At 44.3% G+C, this 14,702-nt stretch overlaps 1 protein-coding gene and 1 long non-coding RNA gene across 3 annotated transcripts in view; one reads left to right on the forward strand and one right to left on the reverse strand.

The window, feature by feature from the left end:
• Nucleotides 1–14,702, forward strand: part of LOC138158006 (uncharacterized) — a 292,753-nt gene that overhangs the window by 42,475 nt on the left and 235,576 nt on the right. The window lies entirely within an intron of this gene.
• The window catches only part of ALDH1L1 (aldehyde dehydrogenase 1 family member L1), a 70,102-nt gene that overhangs the window by 24,128 nt on the left and 31,272 nt on the right, over nt 1–14,702 (reverse strand). The window contains exons 10-16 of the mRNA XM_069083842.1: nt 14,555–14,702; nt 12,187–12,306; nt 11,003–11,130; nt 5,228–5,378; nt 4,700–4,770; nt 3,213–3,318; nt 590–677 (exon numbers count right to left, since the gene is read on the reverse strand). Coding sequence (XP_068939943.1) covers nt 590–677; nt 3,213–3,318; nt 4,700–4,770; nt 5,228–5,378; nt 11,003–11,130; nt 12,187–12,306; nt 14,555–14,702 — 812 coding nt within the window. The remainder of the gene's footprint in view (nt 1–589; nt 678–3,212; nt 3,319–4,699; nt 4,771–5,227; nt 5,379–11,002; nt 11,131–12,186; nt 12,307–14,554) is intronic.

Raw genomic sequence — 14,702 nt, forward strand, 5'->3', positions numbered from 1 at the left:
AAATGATCAAAGGATCATAGATTTTGAGTCAGAAGGGACCTCAGAAGTCATTGAATAAATTCCCTCCTTGAGGGCCAAAGGGATTAAAGTGACTTGTCTACCATCACACAGCTATTAGGTTGAACCCAGTTCTTTCTTACTCCAAAGTCAATACTAGATCCATTATGCAATACTGCCCCTCAGTATACATAGGATAGTTATACACAAGATAGCAGGTGGTAGTAGTAGTAGTAGAAGGAGGAAGAGGAGGAGGAGGAAGAAGAGGAGGTAATGGTAGGGGCGGTGGTAGTAGGAGCAGTATAGTAAGAGGAGGAAAAGGAGGAAGATGAAGAGGAGACAGTAGTGGTGGCGGTGGTAGTAGTAGTAGTGGTAGTAGTAGTAGTGGTGGTAGCAGCATCATCATCATCATCATCATCATCATCATCATCATCACCACCATCTTCTTTTCCTAGTCAACTCTTTCCCAAAGTTAGATGCTTGGTCTTTGGAGATTCCTATACAACTTTCAAATGGAGAAGATGGCCAGCTGAAACGGCCTGCCTTTTCTTCTTGAGAAGGGAAACACTGCCCTCTCCTGCTGCCCCCTTACCTGATCCCGGTAGCACGTTCACCACGCCTTTGGGAATGCCAGCTTTCACAGTCAGCTCTGCAAATTTCAAGGCAGTCAGTGGCGTCACCTGGTGGAACAGCAAGAGAATTGCAGTCTCAGACCCACTGGCCCTCCCAGCCATCCTCTTCTGTTTCATGCACTGGATGACTTCCAGATGTCACATAGAAAAATGGAGCTATCATGTTTGATATGACTAAATGGTTCCATCTGAGCAACCAAGCTCACCACTTTCTCCTTACCAGGATGCCCTCTTCCAGCATCTCTATTTCTTCAGAGTTATAAGGTAAAGGGACTGGATTAGAGAACTTCTAAGGTCCCTCTAAATGACTTTAAAAAACCAACTAATCCTTCTTTTAGCAGGGGAGGAAATAGAGTGACTTGTCCAAGGTCACAAAGTAAGTGGCAGAGCCAGAATTCCAGTCTAGGCCTTTTGATTTCAAGCCCAGTGTTCTTTTCACAACTCCATTTTTTCTTCTCTCTTCTTGGAAGACTTGGCAACACCTAGTACGATGCCCTGAACAGAGTAAATGCCTAATGCATACTTGATGTCTTCAATCATTCAATTAACAATCACTTATCATGTGCCTACTATGTGTCAGGCACTAAGCTAGATGCTGAGGACACAAAGGCAAAAATGAAACCATTTTTGCCCTCATATTCTATTAGGAGAGACAAAACATAAATGTGTAAATTTGCACAAAATATATTAAAATACACAGAAAGTAACTTTTTTAATGGGGGAGGTCCTAACAGGTAGGGAGTGGAATTAGGAATGACCTGATACAGGAAATACTGTTTGTGTGGAGGGAGCATTGAAGAAAATCATGGATTCTAAGAGGCAGAGGTAAAGAGGGAATTGATTCCAGACCTGGGGTACAATGTTGTTATTTGGCCTTCATTCTCGAAGAGGACCATGACATCAGAAAGGTGATGCCATGCCATACAAGTGAATTGGATTTAAGTGAGGGAGGGCTGTGAAAGTCACCAGCCTCACTTCTCCTCCAGAGCCATTTGGGTCCAGTGGCCAGGTATAGATCAGGATGACTGGAGATACCCCCCATAGGGTACATATAGTCTGTGTAAAGGCACCAAGATAGAAGATGACTATTGTGTATGAAGAACTGAAAGACAGCTTGTTTGGTGGGAGCACACGAAGGAGAATAATGTATAGTAAAGCTGAAAAGATAGGTTGGAACCAAACTGTAAATGGCGTTTATATAAAAAGCATTTTTATTCGATCCTAGGAGTAGCAGGTTCCTGTTGACTCCTAGGATCAGCTGGTGACTCCACTGTACCCAGGTCGGTCACCTCTCTCCTCAGAGGCTCCCCATTGGCAATCAAACTGGAGTTCAGTGATCATGGGAATGATATGGCCAGACATATCAATTTGTGAGCTGTTTGCAGGATGGATTAGAGAGTTGAGGCAGGAGGACCAAGCAGGAGACCATTGCAAAAGGCCAGAGGTGATGACCACCTTAACTAAGATGAGTAGAGAAGTTAGGATACAAGAGGTATTGGAAAGAAACAAGTTGGACATGTGGGCTAAGGGAGAGTGAGGAGGCAAGGATAATGCTGGGAGTCTGGATGGTTGGTGGTGCCTTTGTCAGAAACAGGGAAGTCGGAAAGAGGAGAGGGTTTGGGGAAAGGTAATGAGTTCTGTTTTGGAAACGTTATGTTTGAGATGACTCTGGGACATCCAGCTGGAAATGTCCAAAAAGTAATTGGTGATGTGGGACTAGAGCTGTTATATAGATCTGAGAGTCATAGGAGTGAGTCAGGAGACTTGATTATTGCAACAATTACAACCCACACTCATTTCTCTCTATCCTGATCTTCTGGAATATTCCATCAGCAAAGTTGCAAAATTGGTGAAAATTGATTTCTGTATCTTCTTCCTTCCCCTTTTAGTAACTCCTTTTTATTGACATCCCCTTCCCTTCTCCTTACTCCCACATTAATCCTGTGTCCCATAGTCTTGCTCTCAGTTGATGACAAACTAATCCTCTTATTAAAAAGATGATATTATAAAGAAAGAATGAAAAAGAATTTAAGGGTTTGCTATATGCCTTTGGCCTACTCATCAACGTAGGTGGTATATGTATTACTGTTCTCATTTTACAGATGAGGAAAAGTGACCAGTCTGTAGTCACAGTGTTAGCTAGCAGATGGACCGGAACTTGAACCCAAGTCTTAACTTAGGTGCCTTCTCATGACACTCCGCTGTTTCTATAAAAAATAAAGCCATAATATTACCTAAGGTACTAGACCCTCTCCCTTGAGGTAGGCTGAAAAGTTTGTTACAGGTGGAGATGACTGGGTAGCTGCCGAGGAAAGAAGCAGGACTCCTGGAGTTAGCTTGGCTAGAGAGGAGAGTTCCTCTCCCACCCAGTTAGCAAACCCTGGGCTTGAAAGTGGCAGTTCGAAGACAGCATCATTGTCTGAATGTGCCAAATGCCCAGCTCACTCTAAAGAGTTCCATGGTAGAGGGATTTCCCATTAGGACTCTGATTTGAGAAACACACATTGTTATGATTATGTCCACCCTCTCAACTCCTCTCCACTCTATCAGCCTTAACAATCTTTGGACGTTGTAGTGACTCACCTGGGCTGGCTTGATGACCACTGTGTTCCCAGCTGCCAGGCAGGCCGCAGTCTTCCAGGAGAGCATCATCAGGGGATAATTCCAGGGAATGACGATGCCACAGACCCTAAACACCAAGGCAGCCAGGCATGAGTCCTGCCCAAGCAAGACTCCTTCCCCCATTCCATACTGCCTCTTTCCGTCTTCCTTGCTCCCTCTCTGTGATCCTAATGTTCTGTCACGAGAAAACTGGCAAAAAGCCTCGATTCAGATTTAGGAGACCTGAGTTCTAGACCTGGCTCTGCTACCAAATCATCATGACTTTTCAGGGCCTCATTTTCCTCATCTATAAAACGAGAGGTTTAACTGGTTGATATCAAAGGTTCCTTTCATCTCTGCCAAGAGCTCCTGCCTTTAATAGCCTCAGTTTTTTCATCTGTCAAATAGGCTGGTTGGACCAATATGATCCCTTTCCCATCTGACATACCATGATTCTGTTCTACAGAATGACCCTACAAATATTTGAAGCTGTCTATCATATCCGCATCAGCCTTGAAGCAACTCCTCTGAAATATTTGCATCGTAAGGTTTCTGCCACATAGCAGACATTTAACTTGTTAATTTATTTATATAATGCTTGTTAATTTATTTAAGGGAGTCTTCAATTTCTTAACCCAAAGGAATGTGTGTCTAGGGATGGGTGTGGTATGAGATAGGAAGCCCATAAAGACAAGGCCTTTGTGCCTGGGGTCCCCAGGCAGCTATTTCCAGGGTTTCTTGGTGCCAGTGGGGACTTTTCCTAGGCAGACTGTATTTGAGTCCTAAGTCTTTTTCAGCAGTATGAGTAGAGTGGGGGTAGGGGATCAGCCTCTCCAAGTGAATGCTCCTGTCAGATGGCCCCCAGCGGAAGCCACTGGCATTCCTCCCAGGGGTGGACTTACCTTGATTATTCTGATTAGCTATACCTTTGGAGAGCTTTCGAGGCTCTTAGATAAGATGAGGAAAGTGAGGACCAGAATGGTTAAGTGAATTGCTTAAGATCATACATATAGTAAATAGCAGAACCAGTATTTGAAACCAGGTCCTATGACCACAAATCCAGTACTCTATCCATGGCAATGACAATGATAGGAAGTCTTTTCTGGTCATTACTCTCCCTCCACACCTTCCTCCCTCCCCTTCTACTTCTTCCCATTAAAATTATCTTTTTTCCCTCTTGCATAGATTTTGCATATACTTACATATTACTTCCCTATTAGGATGTAAGCTTCTTGAAGGCAGGACCTATCTCACTTTTGTCGTTTTATCCCTAGGATCTAGCACAGTGTCTGGCACACAGTAGGTGCTTAATAAATGCCTGTTGATTCATCAATTGCACCATATTGCCTCTCACAAAAGTAGGGCCACAAATAGTCTTGAAGGGGGCCTCCTATTTAAGCAGGTCCAATTTTCTGACAATTTTGCCACCACACCCTCCTGTGAAAGCATCCCAAAATGATGGGACTCACCCAACTGGCTCTTTCTTGGTGAAGGTCAGGTTGCGGTTAGGCCTTGCTTGGTTAATAGGGATGGTGGTACCCTGGAAAGCAAACACGAGCATGTGTCAAGGTCTTCAGTCCTCTTCTCCCTCCCCTGTGGCCCAGTCAGGTGTATACTACCCATCAGATAACTTGGCAATTTGTCCTTGGCTTGGGAATAGGAAGTCAGGAGTCCCTTAAACTGGAACAGAAAGTCTAAGGTAACACAGTGAGTGGTAGAACTATGGCCTCCTACTCCAAATCCAGGGTTTTTCCCACTGTATAAAGCACACAGCCTCCCATGACCTCTCCTTTATGATCATCCAAGTCACTAAACTTCCAGAACAGGCAGAGGGAAACTCGTGAGTCATCTGTGTCTCCTAACAAGGCTGGTGCCCATTCCTCTTTTGCCATATCCTCAGAGAATTCTTTTGTGGGGGGACCTTGATCTGACCCCTGGAGACTCAAACTTTAAGAGGGGAGGTCAGGCTGATGACTCACAGGCCTGATGAATCCCACCTGAATTTTGTCACACCAGCCTGCAAAATAGCGGAAGGTTTGGATGGACATGCCCACGTGTGTCTTCAAGGCCAGTGTGTATACTGCGCCTGAGTCAACGGATTCAATGGTGGCCAACTCTTCCTGATGTTTCTCCATGAGATCAGCTAACCTGGACAGACCAGAGGAAAAGAAAAGGAATGGACACTTCCATCTTGCTTTCCACCCTCCCACCACCATCTTGTTTTCCCCATATTTCAATGTCCAGGTCTTGTCCCACCTCTGCCATGAAGCCTCCACTAACGATTCAGTCCCACACTGATCTCTCCTTTCTCTGAAGCCCTACCACATGTAAAGTCTATACCACACATTTAAAGACTTAGAATTAAAGACAGAAGATCATAAAATCCAAGAAGAACTTAGCCGGCATCCAGCTCAACCTCCTCATTTTTACAGAGCAGACAGTTCAATGACTTGCCCAGGGTCACGCAGCTGGCTAGGGACAGAAATGCTCGACTAGAATTCAGATCACACAGTCTGATGTTCTTTCTACTTAAGTACATCACTCAATTTTATGCTGTCCTGCAATGTCCATTAATTCTTTTATAATGGCAAGAACACCGGCCTAGTAGTTCAAAGTCCTAGATTCAAGTCCTGCCTTCCCTCATTAGTTAGGTGACTTTAGGCAATCACTTCTCCTCTTCTCTGTCTCCCATTCTGTAAGTGAGGAGGGATGACCTCTAAAGACCCTTCCAGTTCTGACATGCTGTGATTCTTCCCACCCTGAACTTTCAGATTGGGTCTTGTACACTTTCCTGTCCACATTCCTGGCTTTCTGCAGAAGAAGGGTAGATTCATGAAGTTTGAAGGAGGCTGAGTCTGAGATTAGTTCCTAAAGGGACCCCGACACCTTATGGTATAGTGAAAAGAACACTGGGTTTGGAGTCTGAAGACTTGGAAGGCTACTTCCTCTCTCTAGGCCTCAGTTTTCTCATCTGTAAAATGGGGGAGTTAGGATTCAGTGATATCTAAGGTACTTCCCAGCTGTGAAGCCCAAGAGTCAGTGGTTTTCTCATTTCAGAATCAGCCTGCTGGTTGTTGAAGCCTTAACAAATAGGTCAAGCTGGACGCCAACTGAGAAATGGAGCAAGACTGAGAAACAGTTTTTTAGCTTTTTTTTTTGAAGGGGGGAGGGCAGGGCAATTGGGGTTAAGTGACTTGCCCAAGGTCACATGGCTAGTAAGTGTTAAGTGTCTGAGGCCACATTTGAACTCAGGTCCTCCTGACTCCAGGGCCAGTGCGCTACTCACTGAGCCACCTAGCCGCCCTGAAACTTTTTTTTTTTAAATCATTTTGTTAAGTGCTTACAATTCACTTTATTTGTAAGACATTTGGTAGCTCTCACAATATCTATTTCTGTTTATTGATATATAAATGTATATATACTTTATATACATATATAAACTATAATTTGAGACTTTAGAGAGCATCTAGCTCTGTCTCCTCAATTTGACATATGGAAAAAGCAAAGAAGGGACATGACTTATCCAGGGTCTCAGTACAAGTAACAGCAGAACCCCCCTTGCTTCTTTGCAAAGGTGGGGGACTATGGGTGTGGGATATTGCATACCATAGACATGGTTAATTTGGGGGAGTTGATTTTACTGAGCCATCTCTTCTCTTTTTTCTTTTCTATTAGAAGGGGAAAATGACCCCAGGAGTGAGGTAGAATGTTAGCGGTACAGGGCAGGGTGGAGAAGATGGGAAGGGGAATGATAGATGTAGAAATGAAGGTGTTGTAAAACCAAGGGACATTGATACAAATGGAAACAATGACAAGAAGCAGCAGCAAGTTAATGGAGTAACCAGGACCTGAAGCCAGCTCTTCTGGTTCCTAGCTCAGTCTTCTCACATTGTGTATTGTTTAAAATGGCATTTCATAGTTTTCTATGAAAAACAAAAAAACCTATTTTCTCTCCCTACCCCCCTTCCCCACTGGGGGGGAAAATCCTTGTTACAAACATGCATGGTCACACAGAACAAATGATCATGGTATCACATTGGCCATCTCTCTCTCCCACTCCCTCTCCCTTCCTCTTTCTCTTCCTCCCTCTCTCTCCTTCCCTGACTTCCTCCCTCCCTCCCTCTCTCTCTCTCCCACTCCCTCTCCCTTCCTTTTTCTCTCCCTCCCTCCCTCTCTCTCCTTCCCTGCCTTCCTCCCTCCCTCCCTCTCTCTGCCTCTCCCCCTTCTCTCTCCCTTACACAATATATGTATGTGTGTGTGTGTATATATACACATATGCATGTGTACACATACAACAGGTCAATGCATCAGTCTATTTTGTGTGCATGTAAACATGTGAAATGCACATGTGTTCATGTACACGTATACACACATGTGCACACACAAAAATTCTGCATCTTGGGTCCATAACCTCTTTATCAGGAGGTAGGTAGAATTAGTTATCACGGGTCCTTTGGAGGCTGCCTTCAGAGACTACTGGGAGAACACTGCCCCCTGCTGGACCTGTTACCCAGCCTTCTGATGACACCCTTAGCAACCACAAGAAATGAATTCTGTTTGGAAGCTCTCTAGAAATGTATTTGGACTAATTAAGAAGTGTGTTGTACAGAGCGTGTTGGCACAATTCCTTATAAGCTGCCTGACAACAGGGCTCATGTACACACCTACCTGCGTGTTTGTCCCCCAATGGGGTGTCTTTCTCCTGGTGCGAGTTTAATAAAAACTAGCAGGTTTCATGTATTGATTCCTGACCTCAGGTGACGCCTGTCACTGTCCTGGGTGGGACAGTGCCTAAGCCACACCAGAAGGCAGTCTACCTTCTCCTCAGAACTTTCTGGAAAAGATGCCCTTCTCCCTTAGTAATGGATTCCTTCCTGCCCTGTCCCCGTCATAGTGTTGGTTTTACCTTTGCCGTCATTCATTTCATCCCTACTTTTTTCCCCTCTTAAGTGGAAAATGGCATTCACCCAAGAGCACAAAGGCCCAAGTCCTTCTTCCATTTTTGGCATGGCCTCAGGTATTGCTTCATCTCACTCCCACCTGGTCTCTCTCAGAACTCCATTGCCTTCTGCTCTTCCTCCCCATCTGTCCCATCCCCACCCCTGGAAACCTCCACCCTGGGGCCTTTCTCTCCTCATGGGTGCCCCTTTAAGCTCCCCTATATAGGTGCTCTTCCCTCATTAGAATGTAAGCTCCTTGAGGGTAGGAATTGTTTTGCTTGCTTCATTTTGTATTCCCAATGCTCATTAGCTCAATGCCTGGCATGTGGTGGGTTATGGGTTGTCAGCTTTCATTGTCAAAGAGGACTAAAATGCTATCACTATGTCAAGATAAATGTACAATGCATTCGACTGTGGGCTGATCAGACCAGCACAAGCTCGGAAGGCCATACCACAGGTGGGGGCACAAACAGTCCATACAAATGTTTGGGATAGAGATGTCTTTAATTAGCCCATAAAAGGCATCGGGGCGAGTCTAGGGAGAGAGGGCACATCTCTGGAATGCTCTGGAGTCTCTGAAAGTTCCCTTCCCTGACTACCACCTTGAAGAGGCAGTCCCTTTGGGGAAAATGAGGGGAGGGCCACTTTAAAGCCTTGTTAGCTATCACCTCCAGAGATTGACAGCAAGACCCTCCAGGGAGTGGGGCATAGAAGGAGGGGAGAGGAAGAAGGGCAGGAATAGAAGGAGACAGAAAAGGAAAGATGGGAAGAGTGCCAAAGTCTAAGAGTGTGCCCCTTCACAGATCTGGCCCTGCCTCTAAATGTATACCAGCCTTTCATTAGACACTAATGTAAGCCTCAGAGATCATCTTACTCAGGTCAGAGAAAGTACGGGAATGGAAGGCCCTTGCGTTCTGGCAGAGATGAGAGCTGGAAGGTATCCCTGAGCTCATAGGGCTTAGAGGATTTAGAGCTGGAGGGGACTCTGGAGAACATCTAATCCAAAACTCACTTTTTACAGCCTAGGGAACTGAGACCCAGGGAGGGGAACTGATTGGCCCAAAGACACCGTGTAAATTGGTGGTGGTACCAGGACTAGAATTCAGGTTGCTTGACTCCCAGTCTGGTGCTCCTTCTGATCCAATACACTTTTCAGGGGCATTAAGAAAGTCTTCTGGCTCTGCACCCCTCCCCCAATCCCTCCTTCATTCACTGGCTGGTATCTGAAATTCTATTCTTGGAATTCCATTCCATTAGCTTGATCCTTGTTAAAATGCCAATCCCCACTGGAGGAGTCATATTCTCTACACTTCAGTGTGAGCTAGGACCTGAGGGAAGATTTGCCAGTGGGTCTGGAAGAGAGAATTTGGGGACCATTAAGCACCCAGAGGGGAAGGAGACAGCAGGAAGGAGCTCAAAACCAACTTCATCTTCCCCCCAAAACCTGCTCCTTCTGACTTAACCAGGTTTATCTCTGGTCCCAGTATCCTGTGTCTGAAACCCTAGGGTCATCTTTGAAAATGAGAGGAGATGGAGGGGTCACCAGATCCAATGGACTGCTTTTTTCCAAACATCTTTCATGCCCACATTCTCTCTATTCCCACTGCCACCAGCTCAGTTCCAGCCCTCAGTAACACCTGCCTGGATCATTGTAATAGCTGATTTTTCCATATTTACAGATTTTTCCATATTTATTTTTTCTCTTCTCCAATACATCACTTATAAGGCTCATCAACTTTATATATATCTGGACATGGGACACCCCCCTATGCCTACCCAGTAAAGTTTAAACTATTTTGCTGGGCATTCAAGGCCTCCCATAATAGCACCACTCTATCCTTCAAACCTTTATCTCATATTACTGTCCTTTACATATTCTAAATTCCAGGAAACTCAGACGATTCTCAAATGTTCACAGGGCTCTTCAGTCTTCATGCCTTTGCTCAGGCTGTTTCCCACAAGGAGACTTTCACTTCTGCTTTTGTTTCCCTAGTGCCTGGCCCAGCTTGATGGCACCTAGTCAGCACTTAATAAATGTTATTGAGCTGAACTGAATTCTTTAAATCGAATAACTCTCATGGTGCCTAGCGCAATGCTTGAATAACAGTGGGAATGGACATGGGTTTGTTGAGTGATTGGGTTAAATATATGGGAAACTGGTGACGTGGAAGTCACATCTCTTTACTTCATAGTCACAGGCATATGGTGTCCTTATTTTCTACTAAACCCAATTTCCTGTCGGCCACAGTGGGTCCCATTAATGTAGTGTTTTATCTTTTATGTTCTGAAATTCTTTTTAGGGTTAGCATCCCATGTTCTGTGTTTTAAAGGCCCTTTTAGCCCTAAATATTCTATGGTCCATTCTAGGTCTGACAGTCTGTGTTCTAATGACCCTCCCAGCTCTGACATTCTATGTTCTAAGGGCCCTCCCAGCTCTGATAGTTCCAAGACCCCTACCACCTCTGACATCCTGTGTTCTAAGGGCCCTCCCAGTTCTGACAGTCGGTGTTCTGAGGGCCCCCAGCTCTGACATTCTGTGTTCTAAGGTCCCCTCCCCCACCTTCCAGTTTTGATATGCAATGATTCTGAGATTCTGTGATTGGTTGATGGGAGTAAGTGGCCATTTATCCTATTTTCTCTTGTTTGTTATTTTTCTCTGTGTCTGTGCCCTATACTGCCAAGTTGCCTGGTTTTCCAGGAATTATGGCTTTCTTCTTTCTTGTTGAAGGTAGTTAGGGCCTAGGAAAGAAAACTCTGGGCCCCCATCTCCAATGCTTGGGTCTGAAGTCCTCCCGCCCCATTCCCAGGAACGAGGAAAGCCACCCTGCTTACTTGTAGAGAAGTCGCCCCCTGTCTCTGGCATTTATCTTCCCCCACACTCCATTCTCAAAGGCATCTTTTGCTGCGGCCACGGCCTCGTCAACATCGGAGAGCTGGGCAAGAGCCACTTTGCAGATGGCCTGTAAGAAGCAGAGCCCGGTACAAGGTTTCCTAAGAGGTTGGAGGTTCAGGACCTCTGTCACTAGGGCCTTGGGGGGCACTTGGACCAGAAGTGGTCTGATTGGCTGGCTTGTTTCCAGTTGAGGTACAGCAATCAGGAAGAACTGGGAAGACTGGGTCTGGCTCAGTGTCCTGTTAGCTCTGTGACCTTGGGGACATTTCTTCAATTCTCTTATTGATGTTTTAACCTGTTTCCTGCTTCTGAGAAGGTGCCAGCCACTTTGGGGGAATTCTTATCTTTTCCCAGCTTGGTGGCATAATAAATACAGCACAGGGTCTGGAATCAGGAGCACCTGAATTCAAATCCAGCCTCAGACAATTAATAGCTGTGTGTCTCTGAGTAAGTCACTTATGCTCTATTTGCCTCAGTTTACTCCACTGTAAAATGGGGATAATAATCGCTCCTATCTCATTGGTTGTTGTGAGGATCAAAGGAGATGTTTGTAAAGTGCTTAGCATAGTATCTGGTACATAGTAAATGTTCCCTTCCACTCCCCCATGTGACCTTAGACAAGTCATTTAATCTCTCTGGGTCTCAGTTTCCTCATTTGTGTAATGAAAAGGCTGGACCAGATGACCTCTAGGGTCATCTTCCATCTCTACATCTATGATTCCATAGTCCTGTATTCCAGAGAAGCAGATGGGAGAGGAAGTGTACTCATCAGAGTTGGGGTGGGTGATGGAAAGTAAGGTAATGGTGACAGCTCCTTCTTCTCGTACCCCTTCCACATTCACTCATCACCCATGGAGGTCCTTCCTCTTAATCTTTGGGACATCAGAGATCTACTTCCTCACACTGTGGTAGAACTTTACGGCTTCCAAAGAATTTTTCATTTTTTTTTATCTCATTTGAATTTCCCAGACTATTCCCAGAGGCTATAACCTACATTTTGCAAATAGGGAAATTGAGAGAGACTAACTTACTCAAGGTCTCAGAGCAAATAAGGGGTGAAATGCAGGTCATTGCTGAATGGGAAGAGGAGAGGAAAGGGTCTGGCAGGCTTGCCAGGACTCACAGTCCCATCAGTTGGGTTGATGGTGTCATAGGTCTTAGCTCCTTCAGCATCCACAAACTTCCCATTGATGAAGAGCTGGTGAGGCATTCTAATGGTCAGGTTGTTGATGGACATCTCCGCCTGAGAAGGAAAGTGACTAAATGACCCTTGTTCCTCTAAAATCCAACATGAGAGCTGGACTTCAAGTTCCTTGTTTCCCCTCTAAGACAAAGGTGATTGTTGCAGTGGCAGCTGAAGAGTGGGGAGAATTGTTCAAAGCTGGTCTGTTATTCTCAGTTTCCCCTGCTAACTATGCTGTGGGACCAGGGTTACAGTTGGGGCTGTGATAACCACCATCTGCAAAAATCCCTAGAATGCATAATAAACTCCACATAGGGTCTCAACTCCATAACTTTGTGCCAGTATGAAAATTCATTGTACCATAAACATCAAACAGTTTGGTGTTGTGTAGCAAAGACTTCCCTACAATGTGGAAAATGGAAGTTAGGAGGAAGAAGCTTTATGGAAGAAAAAGAGGGTGTCACCTTATCTTAGCTTTCTTGTCTCCCTATTCAAGGACAAAAACAGAAAAGAATTAGTCACATGGCTGATGGATTTCTATGTACACATCATGAACTCCCATGACTCCATGATGATTATTACCCAATCTGAAGGAAATACATCGATAAGAAATTTCTCAAATTTTCATATGGCACAAAGCTGGGAGGGAAAGCCAACATGTCGCATGACAGAGTCAGGATCTAAAAGGATCTTGACAGAATGGAACACTGGACTGAATCTAACAAAAGAAATAATAATAGTAATAGGGACAAACATAGAGTCATACACTTGAGTTCCAAAAATCAACTTCCTAAGTACAAGATGGAATAGTGGCTAACAGTTCATTTGGAAAAGATCTGGAGGTCTTAGTGGATTGTGAGCTCAACAGTCAACAATATGATATAGAAACCAAAAAAATAGACTTCAAGTAAGGAAAAAAAGTTGTTAATGACTAGAACTTTTCAAAAGTGGCATGGGTTGCCTTGGAAAGTAGTGGATTTTCCCTTGATGGAAGTCTTCAAGCAAACACTGGATAGCTACTTGCCAGACATGTTATAGAAGGGATTCTTATTCACATGTGGCTTTGACTAGATGGTGTCTGAAGTACCTGTCACCTCTGAGATTCTAGTATTTTCTCAAGCAATTTTTCATTCTTCAAGGAAAGAGGAAAACTTCCCCACAAGTACAGTATAGGATGGGTGGGGGGAGAGAAGTGGCTGAATTTGGATCTAGGCAAGTTGTATTTGAAACCTACTTTGCCATTCATTGCCAGTGTGACCTTGCTCAAGTCACTGGACACCAGTTTTCTCATTGTTATGATAAAGGGGTTGGATTAGATGACCTCTAAGGTCGCTTAAAGCTCAGAAATATGTAATACTAGGTGTAGAATGTAGCTTCTAGATGTGCTATGGTTGGCACTTGGATGTCAGGGTTTCAAGGGCTTTTAGCAATTGGGGTTGCTCTTAGCAACCTACACATTTTCTGCCTGCCTAGAATACAAACTTTTAGACAGAGTACCTTAGAACTAATTTTCAAATGAGTATGTATCAGAGACAAAATAAATTTTAAAACAATATATAAATAGAAAAAATAGTTAATCTGGCCTCAGACACTTAACATTTACTAGCCGTGTGACCTTGGGCAATTCACTTAACTCCAATTCCCTCCTCCAAAAAGCAAAAAATAAAAAAAAGTTTTCCAATTAGGGTTTCAAGTTACTTAGCTGAAAAAAATTTGAATAAAACACGACAATCTTTTTTTTCTACCTTCTATAGTAAACTTTTTTGCACAGTACCCTGGTTCAAAATTCTTCCATTTCTCCAACATTGAATCATTGAGTTTTCTTCCTGTATCATTCAATTAAGTACAGGTAGAACAGGTAAGGTACAACTAGGTGGTGCAGTAGATGGAGTACCCGACCTGGAATCAGGAAGACCTGAGTTCAAATCTGAACTCAGACAGTTAACAGCTGTGTGACCCAGGGTAACTCATTTCATCCTGCTGGCCTCAGTTTCCTCATCTGTAAAATGAGCTGGAGAAGGAACAAACCCCGCCAGTATCTTTGCCAAGAAAACTGACATGACTGAGGTGACTGAACAAAATACTTAAGGTTCCCCTGAAACACATTCCTCCTTTGATGTTTCCATGGCGTCCCTATTAGATATAGAGAATAAGGCCATGGAAGAAGGGAATCACAAATGCTATTTTTGGAGTTCTCCAGCAATGTTGATCCCAGCCGCCATTTTGGATGCCAAGGGAGTGTCGCCGTGCAGAGTTTGTTTAGCATGTACCCAGTGCTTTTTGGAGGGGGATGTGATTGGTCACCTACATAGTCTATGACCTGTTCTTCTTCTCCATCTTCCCCTCTCAGTTTCCTGATCAGCATCTGGATGAAGTCCCCAAAGGTAGTTGCCATGTACACATCCTCATTCTCCAAGTCCAGGCCATTGCATTGCAATTTCACTTCTTCTATGAGC

Source organism: Petaurus breviceps, unplaced genomic scaffold (genome assembly GCF_028583685.1).
Source record: "Petaurus breviceps papuanus isolate PSGF00001 unplaced genomic scaffold, PetGlider_PUasm1.0 174, whole genome shotgun sequence".
NCBI lineage: Eukaryota > Metazoa > Chordata > Mammalia > Diprotodontia > Petauridae > Petaurus > Petaurus breviceps.